The following is a 17,669-nucleotide window of genomic DNA, read 5'->3' as shown; positions in this document are numbered from 1 at the left end:
AGAAGAAATAGCAACATGTTTCAGACTTTTAGACACATTCAAGCATCTATACTTGTAATTCAAGATAAATTAATAGAACAGGATACTTTGCAGTCTTTTTTTGTTTGTACCTGTGTACTCTGAAAGCAGCCAAATAAATGCAACTTTTTTCCTGGGTGTCTATTTTATTCCCACCACTGGAATCCTCTGAGGTATAGGAAGAAGGAAATTATGAGCCAGAACATTCCCATTTCTCACTTTTCATGATGTCTTGGATGCAGCGCTGTTGTGCACAGAGTTTCCCTGCCTTCACGTGATGTAGGAAACAAAATTATGTAGCCAACATATTCAACTCCAGAAACATGGAGGATTTCTTGACGATAAAGAAGTTGGTCATTTTTGATCTTGCAAAAACTTTTAACAATGAGAGTTGAGTGTTTTTTATTTTTACCCATCACCTGCAAGAAATGTATGGATGTGCGTGTCTTCTGATGATTAGATAAAAAGGTGAATGTTTACCAAGTTATGTTAACCTATAATTAGCTATGACCACATGCCTTTTGAATTGAACTTGTGTATAATTAAATAACTCAAACCTCTGACTCAATTTAGGTTTAGCTCAGCCAATAAGATTAACAAGAACAAGAAAACAACTGTAGCAAGAGGCAAGTGACAAGTAATGTAATACTCCATATAGTTAAATAAGATAGTTATTTGTTATTTTGCCTACACCAACAAAACAAGCAGCCTTCAGACTACATCCCAATGATCCAAACTGATCATTTGAAAAAGTGTAACACATTACAGTCTGTATGACACCCATGCATGCATTGCCTACATGCTATTTGTCATCATGCTGCATGGAAAATGTTGCCTCTACTGACAGCTTTATGACTATTTCACACAGCGTTTTGAGAGTCATGGCCAAGAAAAAAAAAAGATGGCAATAAAACCCTCCTGTTGCCTATTAAGCTATAGTGAAATTTAACCATACTGAGGTTTACCATTGATCGTGTGTCATGGCTCCTATTGTACAGACTGAACAGAAGCATGACATTTTCTTTGTCTTCACAAAAATACCTAATTTGTCTACAATATATGATATGGTAACAACATATAAAGTTAAAGTCTGTCAGTTCAAGTCAAAAAAATTAACAGTCAGATGTTAGTACTGCATCTTCCAAAACTTGGCCGAGGCGGCACATTATTAGGTTGCAAGTTTGTTTAATAGCTCACTCCTGTCTGCAGACACAGTTTAAAATAAAATTAACAAGTGTTTCCTTATTGGCCTGTTTATCATGTTTGTATATTAAAACCACATTATAAGTGAATGGACAGTTTTATCAATACATTAGGAAACTATGGTCACTGTATCCTGAAAGCAAGTGTGCTAGCACTTCAGTGGAGGAACACAAACTCACAAACTAACACACTGAGGTGGAGATTAGATGACTGCTCTAACAAAGCATTAATTAATCAAGTTTAAAGCTGTTAGAATCAATGATTTTATATCAACAACTGATCCCATGACTACTTGTATATGATTATCTGTGATGAGTCCACAGATGATTATCACCAGACTCTGCAGCTCTATGTAGGGTCTTTAAGCTCATTGTTTTGGTTTCTGGCCTACAGATTTACTGTTTGGGTTCATGGGTTGGGGCATGCTACCTGTCGAGTACCAACGGCAGACAGACAAAGTAGCAACTAGCTGGTGAACATAGTTAAACATTTATCAGCTTAAGCGCAATGAGATGTTATGAATTGGCGCTATATAAAGTATATATGTATAAATAAAATTTAATTGAATTAAGAGCCAGAATTAGTGAAGGCCAAAAACAGAGCTAAAGGAGATATTGAACTTACATTCATCAGGTGAACACAAACACAACTTGACATTAATTCTAATATGGCTCTTCATGTGCTGGATTTGTAAATAGGCAACTGTTTGCTAACAGTTTCGCCATATCAAATGATTACCGAAAAGGCGACAATATGTCAGTGTTGTGCTCACAGCTTGTTTCCCCTGTTCCCAAGTGGCCAAAAAAATCAGTTATTGTAGGTTCAAAGGAATCGGTCAACATTTTGGAAAATACTCTTATTCTCTTTCTTTTACAACACTTTGTTAAATACAAAGCTAGTGCTAGCAGTCAATTACCTGGAAAAAGATGGAAAAGAGGGGGAGACAGTTAGACTGGGTCTGTCCAAAGGTAACAAAGTCAGTCTGCCATCTCTAAAGCTCACTAATTAACATGTTACATCTCATTTGTTTCATCTGTACACAAACAGAAATATAAAAATTACAGTATGACAGATTTTTTCACCTTTGGACAGAGCCTGGCTAGAGGTTTCGCCTGTTTTATGCTAAGCTAAGCTAATCGCCTGCTGGCTCCAGCTTCATATTCAGCATACAGACATGAGAGTGGTATCAATTTTCTCATCTAATTCCGGCTAAGAAAGTGAATAAGCATATTTCCCAAAATATCAAATTGTTTCTTTAAAGTTATAAAGGATGAGTGTTCCAGTATGGAAACGTTGGGACAAAGGAAACTGAGTCTCCAACACATACAGCAACAGTCAACTCTGTTCTACCATTACACATGTACATAGTGATTTACATTGTGTGACAGACCTTTTAAACTAGCAGCACATTCACAATGGGAATGAAAGTACGCTCATTAGTTTAACATTAACAGGTAGTTGACATTCTCCAATGAAGTGGAGCCGTCCAATATTCAGCTTTGCCATGTGTCTTGTAAGTGAGCTGTTCCCACATATTTCCATGTTCTCTGTGACTGCTCCACTTCTCCTACAGCGCAGTCAGACACACGTCTGTAAACAAACTGAATATTGTCCTCCCCTTGTTAGTTTACACTATATAATCTAATTGTCAGTATATTGACTCACTAAATGTTGGCATTGGGTCTAAGCCCAGCATTAAACATGACAAGAAATTAGTTTATTGTCGTATAAAATTAACAGAGCACTACATTTAAATTAATTATCGTGAAGAAAAGTGTGAAGTAAGCATTCTGACAGGCGTCTTCTATTGAATTTAAATCTCATATTGGTCATATTTGTACTTCCTAACACCACATACTACTTTTTAATGTCATATCATGGACTTACATCCTGAAATAACATTGTGGCTTTCATTCCGTAAACTTACAAAAACAACATCAGTTCAAACTGCCTCACTCAAGAGTGAGAAGATTGAACATGAAAACATACATCAGCTCACGATTGCCTGTTCTATCTCAAGACTCATTCCTGGTGTATGATCACACATTCTGTACGTGTGTGTGTGTGTGTGTGTGTGTGTGTGTGTGTGTGGGAGAGCCGGTGGATTTTGTTTACTTAAAAGGAAAGTGAAATGCCGGGGTCGACTGTATTGAAACTGACAGGCCCATTTGGAAGCAATCATCAAATGTGTCATGGAAAAGCCGCTATGTCATGGTGCAAGGGACGTCAAGACTTTGCCAGCATCAATATTTTCCTTCAAGGCTGGCAATGGATGTCGTTTGACTGGGCTTATGTACATCAAGTTCCTCTCGACAAGTCTACAGGTCATTTTCCGAAGAGTTTGCAATAAGATGAATAATTGTCTCTATTTCTTTCCTCTGACACACCTACATGATCCAAAGGGTAATGTGATCGACAAATAGGGACAAAAGAGGGGAAGAGTTTTATCAGCGTCACCTCCTCCAGATAGGAAGTTCAGGTAATTAGCTGCACTCACCTCAAGCGAGGGCCAATATCCTGTTTGAAGAGAGCACTGTTCTGACTCACTGATCCTGAGGGCGACACACACATGCCCTCCCAACTTTGGGAGACCACCTTGGATGGTGTGATGAGCAAAGGATCTAATCTTCCTGCCTGAATAGTCTGCATCCTCCCACCTGAGACATTGTCACATTGATCAATGAATTGAGCCGTAAACATTCCTCGGCATTCCAGCTTATTCTCAAATGGCCTTTTCCACTGCAGGGACAAATCTAATCAAACACAGATTTGATTCTCCGCAGTGAAACAACTGTGCTATGACATATTACACACTCATATACAAATCGCTTAATCACATGATCACAAGGGTCAGCTCAGCAGTATGAGACCTAGTATTGTTAGCCAGGTAGAAACGCTATGCTGATGAGTAGTAGGCTACTAGCCTAAGCAGGGATAAGCTGATTTGTTTCACTGACTGCAGCCCTCTGGCCTCCCCTCCCCTCAGAGGATCAAACACCTCCCTGGCCATTAAGGATGTGCGAGGACACACACAGACTGATGATCCATTCACAGAGTGCTGATCCAGTCTTCTCTTATGACGCTGCTCATGTGCACGCTCAAAAGTAAATCTCAAAAGTAAAGTAAATCGCAAAAGTAAATCTGTGCAGTTCACCAGTGTCACTGCCTTACACACAGCAGCACCGCTTGGGAAGAAAAAAATTAAAGAAAGACAACTAGAATAAACATGACATAAATGAGTCACCCACAGCATCACCACAGCAATTAAGCACAGTTTGAACCAATGAAAATCAAAACCCATGCTCTCAACCTAACCCTCTATAATCCAATTTTTACTTAATCTCCACATAGCAGCTGGACTTTCTGTGCACTAACCGCATTGAGGTACTTACCACATACACAGTCAGACATCAAAATACCATCACCTCACAGAAGGGGCTCTCGAATAAATGTTGAAAATAACAAAGTGGTCACCTTTAACAGTTGAAAATAATATTTATCTGAGCGCCGATTGCTGATACCATCTGTAACACGTTCCGTAAAAGCAGCTCCCATAAACACACCATGTAAACAATGTGATACTTTTAAATGGGCCGAATACTGAACTACACAGAGACCCTCCCTTTTCTCTCTATAGTGGTCTGACCACTCATCTCCTCAGATGTGCTTCTTCACCTCACACATTTTTCACTCACACGTGCATAGACTGACTTTACTATGTAAATTTACTTATTATTATTATTTCATCTGTTTTTTCCACGAAAAAGTTTAATTACCTTGTCAAAATTTCTTAAAATTACATCTACTTTCTTCTCCCTCACTGAAAGTTTAAAGGTGGGGTATGTGATTCTAATCCAATACACATTTGTTTTGTCAAATTCAGCAAACATCTCCTCATGGTACGTTAGCTGTCCGTTCTGTGTGTGTGCTGAAAAAAAAATCTGGTGTTTGTACACAGTCCTGGCTCTGTAAATGGTAAACAAAGAAAGTGGAGCCACAAAACACTATTCCAGCCATGTTTTGTGTGTCAGGTAACGTTAAATGACTTGCCCACGGACATTTAGCTTATTTTCCAGTTTGCCAAGATGTGCTGTTGTTGTGATTTTAGCTTTAGTAGCAGGAGAGTTGTGAGTATCGCTCTCTGGAGCTGCTGTGCTGGCTCTGGGAAACCGTCTCATCCTCTCTGGCTGTTAGCTTCGCAGCAGCAACTGTAGCAAGTTTGCTAACCCATAACCTGGCTAACTTTACATTACTTGCTGTGTCGTTGTTCGCACTAAATCATGGTATTTATCATAGTATTGGATTCCTCCAGAATCGCACACCCCACCTTTAACTGCTGGACACAAGATGTCTCCTACTTCACTGTAAAGTCCATTGTCAGTGTCAAGTGGCAACCTCTGGGGCAACCTCTGGGGCTGAAAAGTGATGCCAATGCGAAAGTGCCTTAAACCTGCATTCTATCTAATGACCAGCAGAGGATGACTCCACTGGTGGCAAAAGTCAGATTGTACAAAAGTCTATGAGAAAATGACCCTACTTCTCATTTGATTGATTACCTCTGTAAACGGTTTCCTAATGAGTTCATAGTCTCAATCGCTAGTTTCAAGCCTTCTTCAATACAGCATGATGTCCATTTTGAAAATTATGGTCACATTTAGAGATTTAAATTGACGATAAAGCAGGGTATGCTTTAAGGCGTGGCTACCTTGTGACTGACAAGTCGCTACCATGGCAACCTAGCAAGCAGGATAGAGCGGATGTGTATGCACCGTGTACATTTAACTAGCCGTGAAATTTGCTCACCTAAAAATGCCAAAGTTGTTCAGCATTTGGTTGTACTAAAAGATACTCTAGGACTCGGCTGTTAATTTTGTCCGGTAAATACATTTTGTTTTAAGCTTGGTTTTCACTAGCAAAAATTAGCATTCCAATTAATATCACAGTTAACGTGAATTACAGATGCACTTTGCTAATCTAGCTAGTGCTAGTGTTAGCTGACAATTTAGCGGTTGCTTTGTTCCCCAGCACTTCTGGTCACTGGTTGCAAAAAATCAAGATGGCGGCAGTCAAAATGCCAATCTTGAAGCTTCAAAATGGTAGTCCACAAACCAATGGGTGATGCCACAGTGACTATGTCCACTTCTTTTATACAGTCTATGGTCAGTGTATGTGCACTGGAGGTTTCAAGTTTCCACATATATGTTGTGTAAGTTGCATATCGGACCATGATTGGGTTCTAAACCAGTTATGATGTCATTAAATCATCTCAGACATTCACATGTTAAAATTTAAGGTGAGCACAGAGAAGCTTTCCCTCTTCAGCAGATTAATGTGAAAACAGCTTTCTAGTGTTAAACTCTGCACCTCATTCTACACAGTGAAGGTCAAACATCCAGATGAAGCAACAATAAGCTTAACACATTTTGAGTGCAGGGGGACTTTGAACTTGCTCCACATTGTCTTCACTATCAACAATCTCTACCGGAAGCAGAAACATGTAGGAGGACACACAAGAGCCCCAACTGACCGATTGCAGCCCCCATGGCCCTGACATGTAGGTACATTTTTGAGCAGGTGTGATGGCTGACATACACGTCACTTCCGCCACGGCCTGATGCAGCAGATTAAATCCACCTTTACTCTGTCACACAGTGCTTTCTTGTTTCTCACTGTTGACTGTCCACAATAGAAGTCCTTGTTGAAGCAACATAGCCACGTCACTTTTTGCCATATAAGAATGGAAGGGGAAATTATTCTGTTCTTTGGGAGCCAGACAATAATGACATTAAAATAAATGGGATAACATTTAAATAGAGGGCTGGCAGTTGTAAATCTTTTTAGGAGAGAGTGAACCATAGATTTTAGTAAAGGTAGGGGGAAGGGAATGCTCACTAAGCACCTAATCCACCACTGTTAGTGGTCCGAGTCTGAATTCAGGCAGGCTTCAATGCTGTGCACTGTGATAGGAGGGGTTGCAAAAGGCTGAGGTAATTGGATTGGAATACGGCTTTGAGTGTCAGACAACAAAAGATATCCATCTCTCTCATGGCTGTTCAGCTCTTTTGTTGCTGGCTGGAATTTATTTGGTCATTCACTCTACTCTTCCAGCTAGCCCAGCAAGGACAGAAGAACAGGGACAGGCCACCAGGACTGGCTCAGACTGGTGGTCTCGTATGTGGGCCAATAGAGTCACAGCGCCTGTGCAGCCGCTGTGTGAGGATGTGTGAACCACGGATCCCCCAAAGCCCAGGGGTCATTTGTGTGATCATTACCATAATCACATTAAGGCTGCAGGAGATTAGCACCATGGCCTCAGAGGAGAAACCCTGTCTGTGCTCCATGACGACTACATACCATGCTTACAGGGAACAGTGAACACGCTGCTTAGATACCTATTAGCTGTATGAAGTGGAAGAACTGGATAAAGCAAGGAGGCATCCTTCCTTGGCTTGTCCTGCAAAATGTAGTTTTTCCAAAAATAGAGCACTTTCTAAAATGGTGTATGTACATTTTGCACATTTTGTGTAAATGTGTAAACACAAGAAAATACACTATTTTTGGTTGATGTTGTGATGCTGAAATGACATGAGTTCATGTCAGACATTTTCTCTCAGAAAACTGTTTTTATATGTCTCATGGTCTTTTTTATTGACGTTCAGTACCACCACCACTCTCCCCCACCCCTGTCATCATCCCAACACAAGCATCACCTCTGGGCAGGTCATGGGGGCATGACAGATCTCTAGACTCAATTTTGGCTTTTGCCATCAAGGCAAACAAAAATTCTCCCTAGGGTTAAAAACTTCTCCAATTAACCCTAATTACCCAGAGAGAGCATTTCAATGAGGCCTGTAACCTGAGATGTCTATCAGTTCAGCGGCTGAGGCAGGCGGGGAGGAAGCCGTACCTTTCATCTTGAAGTTCAACCACAGGAAACGTGACATCTGAATATTGACAGCAGTGATTTAAGATGGCGGAAATAACACTTAGAAGCTTCCCTCTTTGAATATAAATACATTTTACCCCAATACCTACTACTAATAATAATAAACAAAGTATTTCAAGAAGTGACAGTTAACTCCAGAATCAAAAATACATATTTTTCCTCTTTCCTGTAGTGCTATTTATCCATCTAGATTGTTTTGGTGTCTCCTTCCAGAAATCATGACCCAGTTACTCAAGATAATCCACAGATTTGTTGTGAGAAGTTTTATGTATTTACTTTTTTACTATTTTTTACTATTTATTTTTTTACTAGATAGTTCCTATGTGACACTGCTCACAATAAGGTCTGTATGTAGTTTTGATTTGGGGGTGTACTGTCCCTTTAAGGACATTTGGGGCTATCCCGGCAGAAGCTACCACGCACATCTCTGTTTCACTGAGGCATCTAAACTAAAGATAAGATAAGCTATTTGATTTGCTGCTTCAGTGAAAACAATGAACTATACCTTGGTTACTTGTACGGATTCTAACAAAAACAGTGAGAAAATGCCAGACCTTTCTGCTTATCAGGTACAAACGCATACAGGAGAGACGTGTGACACCCTCATAAATGGCTATAAAGTGTGATGGTGAAACTTTACATAGTTACTTATTGATATGGTCCTCTCTCTGCAATGCTACAGTTCCCAACTGTGTTTCCTTCATTGTGACCCATTGACTCACCTGTGTAATTGGTCCACACAAATCACTAACCACAGGGACAGAGGGGGTTCCCATCCTCTCATATGAATGTTTGTGTGTGTGCCTATGTGTGTGTGTGTGTAGTCACTGATCCAGTTCACAGATTACCCTCTTGCAGAGATACACCCGGCCGCAATTGCCCTTCGACACCAAAAATATCTTGCAGCAATCTGTCAGCCTATTCTTCTCTGGGAACTTCAATTAATTGAATAAGCTATAAATCTGCTCAGCAGGGGTTTCACTCAGACTATCCATCATGACATTATGTTTGGCCATAAACTAGAGGTTGATTGTTTGAAACAGCCTTAGTCTGCAAGTCATTTAAGATGTGTGACATTCCTCAGGCAGGCATAAAACCTGCACGTCTGCCACTCTGGGGCACTGTTGTGTGCACTCCTGATAACATCATGTTGTTAGCTTTAACATTCACAGTTTATTTTAAATTCCAAAAATGAAAGTATTTTTAAACAGAAAAAAATATGCTGAAAATGTGCAGATATTGAGCATTTTGTAACTATGGAATTCAATGCTCTTTATCCAAGGCTTGCATTACATGAGGAAAGATGTCTAACATACCATGCATTTAACTAAATGACCTTGACTCAGCCACTGGCCTTGATGCAGGCAAGATGATTTAGTGTGTTACCTAATGGCACAAATGTAGAGGAGAGTAAAACCAGCTAAACTCGGTCTACCCACCTTTTAAGCTGACATAAATTTTTATGAGGTAAAATAATAGTATAAATTGTGGTGAGTATAGCATGCAGCTAATGCAGGATGGAGGAAGATAAGGTCTTTTAAAGACAGGGAGAGGTATAAATTGATGCTTCTCTGAAAATATAATTCATTTATGTTTAGGTTTGTGGTTGGGATGACTTATGATTATCAATATGACTGCAGGTCATAGTTTATTTCCACTTTTATATTTTCCACCACATCACTGCCAAAAGAGTCCTTACAAGCAATCCTGAGTGTATGATTATCCTCATAATGCGAGAGGGGCGGGCTCACTGGGCCCTGCTCATGAATATGGAGGGTCGGGGCTCCGTAGACACTCCCCTGTTGAACTTGTGTAGCCAGCTCCAGCTCGGGCCAGCAGTCAGTCAGTCAGTCAGTCAGCAGTGGGCTCGGCTGCCGCATGGCCACTGTGTAAACTTTCTTCAATAACAACTTGGAAACTGTCGGGATAACGAAGAAGAGCAGACGCTCGGAGAGTTGAGGGACATACCAGGAAGAGGTCTTCTATGAATCGGGAACCTGTGCTCCGCTGATCAAAGTGTTGTTTCCCACTTGTGCATGTTTAAACCAGAGGAGAGCTCTGGTGCCGTGTGTCGGCCAGACGACTAGTACAAACGAGTGGCAATAGCAGTCCGGAGGCATGATTTTGAGACGGGGCTCAGTCGTTGCTGCCTTTTTACTCTGCTTTCTTGCGAAGGTATGTGGATTACTTCAGCGGACAGGGTCACTCAGTTCAGCGGTGTTTGGATGTACTTTGATTGCATGTGTGTCGCCTTATATGTGCACGGCTATGCTAACACTACATGTAACTATGCCTCGCGCAAAATTGTGTCCAGTTAGCCTGCTGCAAGTGCAAATAATGTATGGTAACCAACGGCAAAACGGTCCGTTTAGTGTTGCAACTTGTTTTTATTCACATAACGAGGTCAAAGTTTTCCATTGCATTCACTGTTCTGTCTTCAACAGGTGTCAGAGGGATCTGGACAATTCGAGTTGCAAATCTTGTCGATGCACAATGTTAACGGAGGGCTGCTGAACGGCATGTGTTGTGATGGCACACGGAGCACGGCGGATAGAAAGTGCACACGGGACGAGTGCGATACGTTTTTTAAAGTTTGCCTGAAGGAATACCAGTCGAGAGTTTCTGCTGCAGGGCCCTGCAGCTTCGGAATGGGATCTACGCCTGTCCTCGGAGGGAATACCTTTTCTTTCAAGAGCTCTGTCAGGAATGACAAATCCAGGATAGTTTTGCCCTTCAGTTTTGCCTGGCCGGTGAGTTGGAAACTTTGAATAAAAAACCCCCAAAAAACTTCTGTTTCCCGACGCGCTTCTTCAAACAACAAAAAATAAAGAGAAAATGTCAGTTTGCAGGGCAATTCTGTGCAATTACTGTCCGTCAGTCATTCTCGCTCCCCAAAAAGTGGCTAGAAAGCACAACAAACAAAAGAAAGACTTTCTGTTTTGGCAGTTAGCTCTGGGTGAATTATCCTTTTGAGGAAGGACCCCCGTTCTCCTCATTATCTGCGCCAATTAACCAGGTGCAGGTATTTTTTTCCCCCCATCAGATCTAGACCTGTCTATTCTAAATCTATTCTATATCTAAATAGTGTTAGGGTGTTAAAACTACTTTGCATTAAGATCATCAAAAAAGGTGGGTACATTTTAGTTAAAAACCATCAATATGAATAATAATGAAATATTTCAAGAGAAAGGAAAGACATTTTAGTTGATTCCCCCTTTTAAAGCTGTATTATCTACAATAAATCTGCGGAATACTACTTTTTACAATGATTTCTTGAAATGTTCATAAATATATTGTCTGGCCTGATTCAACACATAAAAAGCTGAGATGAAGAGTTGGGTGAGCTGCATTCTCACAGATTTCCCCTCCTCTGCCCCCCTGGCAGCTGCTCATGTTGCACTCTACAGTGACTCCAGAGTGAAAACCCACTTTCTGGTTTCCTCAAGTGTCAGCTCTTCTCCGTAGAGTAAATAAATGGGCCTGACAGGCCTGTAGGAGTGTTGTAGCTCTGTGAGAGATATGATTTGCCATGCTGGAGCACATTTCGATGTAGTGAAAAAAGTAGGACTGTGTGCGCAGACTGACTGGCCCCACAGCTTGGCCTGCAAACTCCTCTACTGTGCCTGATGGGTGAAAGGCACAGTCCACTGGTATGTGTGTGTCCAATTACATTAAGGCTATTTTTACCTCAATCCTGATGGAAGTTCTTGTTGTAATTTTGAGCATTGTATGCAGCGATGGCCTCAAACAGCCTGAAAAAGTGAAAGAACTGGAAGATCATGTGTTTTTTTTTTTTTTTTTTTCCCCCTCTCATGTTGTACATTTTTATGTGCATTACCTGTGAGGCAGAACAGACAATTTATATTTGTGTTTTCCCTATGATCAGATAGCCAGTAAAACAGTGTTCTCAGCAGGGTTGCATGCAATTTGATATGGTCTGTATTTTTTATTTGCTCTCCACTTAGACACTGCCGCCTCACACCTTTTTTTTTTTTTAAAGACAAAGGTTTCTGTTTATGTTCACACTATGGCAGAACTAAGTTGGCATGAACGCTCTGAGCCAGATTAGTTTCATCTTACTAGTTGAAAATCATTCCTCCTTGAAAACAGCACTTCGTGTTGTTTGAGGACTCTGCAAGCTTTACTTTAGAATAAAATAAATGGCCTACATGTCCTAGACCTAATGGAGGATGTTCTTGTCATTAAGGGGGAGATACATGGGAATAGGGGGTATATTGCCAGTGAAACTAGTAGAAAATGACAAAGCATTTCCATTGTGCTGTGTAGTCAGTGTATCAGTTAAGAAATCTCAAGTTTAGATAAATTAATTTAATACAACTCTGTTGTAGAAAACAGGACCAGCACCCAGGCTGAGATTTGGGGGAAAAAACAGAGCTGCTCGTTAGATTCTCTCATCCTTCACTTCAAGTGCTTTACTTCAGTGCACATTAACAATCGTCAGGTTAGGTATGATATCACTCTTTGTCCTTTTCATCAGTTGATTGGCTGTTGTGGACAGATGGCAGTGTGGTGCAATTGGGTTGTTGGGTACTCCGAGTTCATGAAGCCCCCCCCCAATCCTCTCTTGTGAGCTGCATGAAGTTGGCCTCTTGTCCAGGCCAAGGGCTTTGTTTAAGTCACGCTCGGTTGGACCCCAGGCATTTCATCGCTTTAACCTTGCCACCCACAGTAACTGCTGCACTTAATGAGGCTACGCACATGTGCTTAGAACAGGTAGGGCAAGAGCCAGGCATCCAGCTGAATGGACATCTTTAACATTAGCACATCGCTGTTTTAGAGTGCTGTGTGGATTCACCAATGTCTGCTTCATGCTTTTATTCGACAGAGAAGTGAGGGCCCTCACAGTGTATCAAGCAGGGACAATGGTGTGCCCTCAGTGACTACAGTGAGGATTACAGAGCATAATAGAGGCAGTGCAGCTGTAATGCCAGTGCAGGGCAAGCAACAGGAAGCAGTTGTAGTAGACTCAGCAGTGATGAAGTTGGCTCTCAGGCAAACTGTGACCTTGCCTCTGTGGCCACCTCAGCATATTTGCCGATGTTACACCTATACAAGGAAAGAGAAGACCTTTTTTAATATGTTGGGTCAATCCTTTAGAGGTTAGATTGAGCTTTTATCAGCACTTATCTGCTCACTTGCCAACTATTTTCTCTCTAGTTTTACATCTCAAGTCTTAACTGATCTGGCACCCTAGTTCTGCTCAAATCTGACGTCATTATACCCATACTTAAATCACTTAATACAATGCTGGCATGTCCTCTCAGACCTGGTACATATTGGCACCACTGTGAGTGATTTATTGACAAGTCGGAGCTGTCTGAGAACTGGGATCAGGTGAGTTGCAGCTGTGGGAGTAATGACATGTTTGTTTTATATAGTCTGCTCTGATGTGGCAGTTAAGTGCAAATTACCCAAGTGAAAGAGGGAAAAGAAACGTGTTCTTAACCTTTTTTCCCCTCTCTACCTCGTCCTGTACTGTGCTTTAACAAGGACTTTTTCAGCATACATGCAGTGTTGTCAGTGTGACGTTACATAATGGATTCTGATGCTGCTTAGTTGTTTCAAGCTGTATGACATGCATAAAAATGCATTTAATTTGGATCACTTGTGCCATGTTTTTTGAGCCTTGCAAAAGACAGATGACTGGCTGCGTGTTTAGTTAAATGGTTGATATGACTTTCATTCCTGGTCCCAGGTTCTTGTTTTGATCTTGTTTGCAAAATCTGTTTGTCGTGTCTCTTGTTTTAGTTGGCAAAAGTGTGAGATTCTTTCGTCAGGGTGAGGCTCTGTCGTATCCCCGGGCTGACGTACCTTTACAGTATATTTAATAAGCTGTTGATTGTACAACAGTCTTTCTCCAACTCTTTTGTGATGAAACTCTCTTGGCAAACAATGCATTCCTTCCTTCCTTCCCAGTCCATCAGTGCAGCCAGTGGCTTTGAAGGTGATTATGAGAGTTGTCTTTTCATGACTGTTTTATCGCCAACAGGGTGTGTTACTTAGCAGTCACAGTCATTGGTTAGATCTCTGTTTGATACTATTGAAGTGATTGACTCAGGAAAACTGATACAGAAGGTCAACATCCCTTTGACTGTACTGTTGACATTTCCCCTTTGCAGAGTGTAGGCCTAGACCAGGTTAATCTATTGGGCCTTGCCTTTATTTAGACCTTTGGCTTTTGCCTGTCATTCAGTGAGACATACCTCCTGTTTTTATTTTGTTTGATTACCTTGTAATGGTACCTCAGGTGGCTCCATTTTCAGCTGAGTGCAGGATAAGAGCCCCGTGTGTGTGTGTGTGTGTGTGTGTGTGTGTTGGGAAAATTCCCCTACTGAGAACAGTCAGTAGTGTTCTTTGGCAAGTCAGTGATTCAAACTGGAATGATCTTTATTGCTTATGTTGCTTGTCTGTTGGACAGTGTCTGCTTGGCCAGGAAAGATAAGAAGACATATGGCCACACTTATTGCACTTGGATGTGTGCGCGCGTGCGTGTGCTCTGTAGTTCAAAGAGAAGTTGTGAGTCAGCTAGGAGCCTGGGAAAAGTGAACCTGGCAGTGGCAGACGGTTCCAAGCTGATAACCGCTGGGGAGTTATGGAGTGTTAGGGAATGAGGAGTCAGGCAGTATCTCACTTTCTGGAAGCAGTTATTTGGTCTGGAACTAAACATCCCGATAATGGCCAGGCTGCTTGTTAGATCAAGCCACTATGACATTGTTGTTCGATAATACAAAGCCTGTGGATCTTCAGCTGTAGTTTACTTGATGTGAACCCAATGAACAGCAACCTGTAGACAAGTAGGTGAATAGTATTACTTAGCAGTCTAGTGCTATCTAAGGCCACTATGTTTTCAATTTGTTTCTATGGTGTGGAGCGTAATCATGTTTATGTAGTACTAATACATGATCAGTCTGTGGTGATGATGATGATCACAGTGCTGCAATAGCTTCCATGTTGAGGCAAGTGCAAAATATGGGTGTGTTATATTGATGTAGATCTGACTTTACAGGAATTAGCCAATAACCCATTAAACTTTATGCCTCTTGACAACAGTTCACCACAAAGTGATTTAATGATATCCCCCCCCATCAGTCATGGACAGAATGTGAAGTTTCGTTGTGTAGCAGGTGAACCAGGCTTGTTTATGTTTTCGTTTGGCAGGGATCCATTGTTGCTCCTAATGTGTAACTGCCTGTAAACTGATCAAGCTACTTGTTTGAGAGGTCACTGAAGTCTGTGCCTGCCGATCCCCGCCCATCACCCCCCACCCCACCCCACCCACTTGCGGCTTCTCATTTTAGTCACAACCACGTCAATTTAATGTCGCAATGATTACAAATATTAAAATTTCAAGAGACGGATGATCTACTCAGTTCATGTGTATTCAGTGATTTTTACATTTGAGTTCCCATTTTTAGGATGAGCTCACCAGATTTACTGCACCGTCATATATGTGGGATGTGTTGTGGGTGGCCATCTCAAATAGATTTGCCCCAGCCCAAAAATGTTTTGAAAGTCTATGTGGAAAAATTAACCCTAAAGCTCTTTTACAACAGAGTTCTGGACACATGAGGTGAACACCAAAGCAGTAACATGACCCAGCCTAATACTTGAAGAGAAGCCAGAGGACTCTTGTTCTTTAGTGTTAATATAACTAGCTGTAGGTTGGGTCATAGTAGTAGATGATTAGGTATTACATTACCACTGACTCACTTACCCGAGTTCTGTGTCAAGTGATTGCAGCCAAATCTAAGTCAGAATATACTGAATGCCTGTGTTGCTGATGAGCACTGCATTTCAAACAATAGCTGCCCTGGTGCAGTGAAATACTGGCACAGGATGAGACAAATTTCTCCCAGAAAGATAGAAAGTTGAATGGCTGACAAAATAAGATGAGAGTAAAAGGTTCAGGAGTGAGTCATACCCTTTTTCTCTCTGTGGAAAGTGAACAGGGGGTTTCCTTCAAGCAGGTTTGTTTACCATTAAGTCATCGCAGCAAAGAGGGCCATAGTGGCAACATAGAATTTCTGAAATGCCTCCGAACAGCGCTGCTAGGGGGGTGTGTGTGTGTGTGTGTGTGTGAGAATATAACAAGTGCTTCTAGTGGATGCTCAAGCACTGTAAGTGGGTTACACTTTCTCACAATCGCATACTTTCTCTCCAAGTCTGTCATGCACGCTCGCAGACTCATTGTTCATTCCCTCATGACTGTGGCTCAGGGCAGTGTGAATGTGTAAGCTGATATTGGTGTGAGCGCTACCGACCCTGAATTAGACAAAGCGTTTTCGGGAGTGCTGAAATCAAGACAGCCCCTCCAGAGTGTAGCACTCATTCAGTCTCTGTCTCTCCTTTCTGCCTCCCCATCCGTCACATACACTTCTTTTTTTGTCTCTTAATTTTTCTGCCTGTGTTGACTTTGCCTGAAAAGCAGTGTCCTTTTAAGCACTTCACTCCGGATTGTTCACAGCATTTATAGCACATAGCACATGGCACTAGAGGTTTACAAATTTGTGTAAAAAATAATTGAAAATCCCATATACATTGCAAAACAGAAGTGACTGTGTGCTTTGCCAGAACACTGGAAGTCATCCACGGATTTGTCTCGCCACATTTTATAAACATGTAGAAAAACTGTTTCTAAAGAGAGCAAGGTTACCGTGGCTGAGACATATTTGAGGTATCCTTTGTGCTATTTTTTTATATTGACTTCTAGTCATTACTCAAGACTCTGTCCAGTGCATCCCTGCTATATCTGGCTGGTTTTTGGTGCATCAGACACAGATGGAAAGAAGACCAGCGTCCAGCTAGACCATACCACTGTGTGTCTGTCTTCCTAATTGTTGCGACGCAGACAGAGACTTCTGCACTGCCGCAAGCTTATCCGATCAATGGGACCATTGTTTTAAGTTAGCATTTAGCAGCTTTTGTACTAGCCCTCAGGTAAGCTAACTCAATGAGAGGGAAATGCAACTTCATTGGTAAGGCTGGTGAAGTCGTGGGAAAGCAGAAAGTCAGCAATTTGGATTTTATTTTTTATTTATTTATTTATTTTAAGCTTAAAGTATTGAAAACAATACATTTATAAAGGAGATTTATTTACTATCAAAGTATTAAAAATGCATTACTTGATATTTGTTAAAGAGGAAACATTTGCGGGAACCTGGTACAAGTTACTTTGCATGGTTAGTAACAAACAAAAAGCTGTCAACCGTTTTAATGTTCTCTGTATAGTCAATAAGTTTTTTGAAACATTTATCACTTAATCATTGAATGGCAATGTTTATAGTTTTGTTTTATGATAGTGATTGCTTGATGATCCTGCTCTTGGCTAACACTCCTTTTTATGTCTATCTTGTCTTTCTCAGAGGTCCTACACTTTGATAGTGGAAGCCTTGGACTTCAACAATGAAACCAGTGGTAAGTATTTGTCCTTGTCTGGCATCTCCATCTTGTCCCCCCCCCTCCATCAACGTCTGGGAGGAGT

The 17,669-nt window shown here is 41.2% G+C and overlaps 1 protein-coding gene across 1 annotated transcript in view; it reads left to right on the top strand.

Moving 5' to 3' along the window:
- Positions 1 to 9,960: 9,960 nt before the first annotated feature.
- jag1b (jagged canonical Notch ligand 1b) overlaps positions 9,961 to 17,669 on the top strand; it is a 27,454-nt gene continuing 19,745 nt past the window's right edge. The window contains exons 1-3 of the mRNA XM_044213227.1: positions 9,961 to 10,342; positions 10,612 to 10,917; positions 17,551 to 17,602. Of these exons, the coding sequence (XP_044069162.1) occupies positions 10,286 to 10,342; positions 10,612 to 10,917; positions 17,551 to 17,602 (415 nt within the window). The 5' untranslated portion in view covers positions 9,961 to 10,285. The remainder of the gene's footprint in view (positions 10,343 to 10,611; positions 10,918 to 17,550; positions 17,603 to 17,669) is intronic.

The sequence above is a fragment of the Siniperca chuatsi genome, linkage group LG11, assembly GCF_020085105.1.
Source record: "Siniperca chuatsi isolate FFG_IHB_CAS linkage group LG11, ASM2008510v1, whole genome shotgun sequence".
Lineage (NCBI taxonomy): Eukaryota > Metazoa > Chordata > Actinopteri > Centrarchiformes > Sinipercidae > Siniperca > Siniperca chuatsi.
Note: the sequence above shows the minus strand (reverse complement) of the source record. Positions and strands in the feature narration are given on the sequence as shown.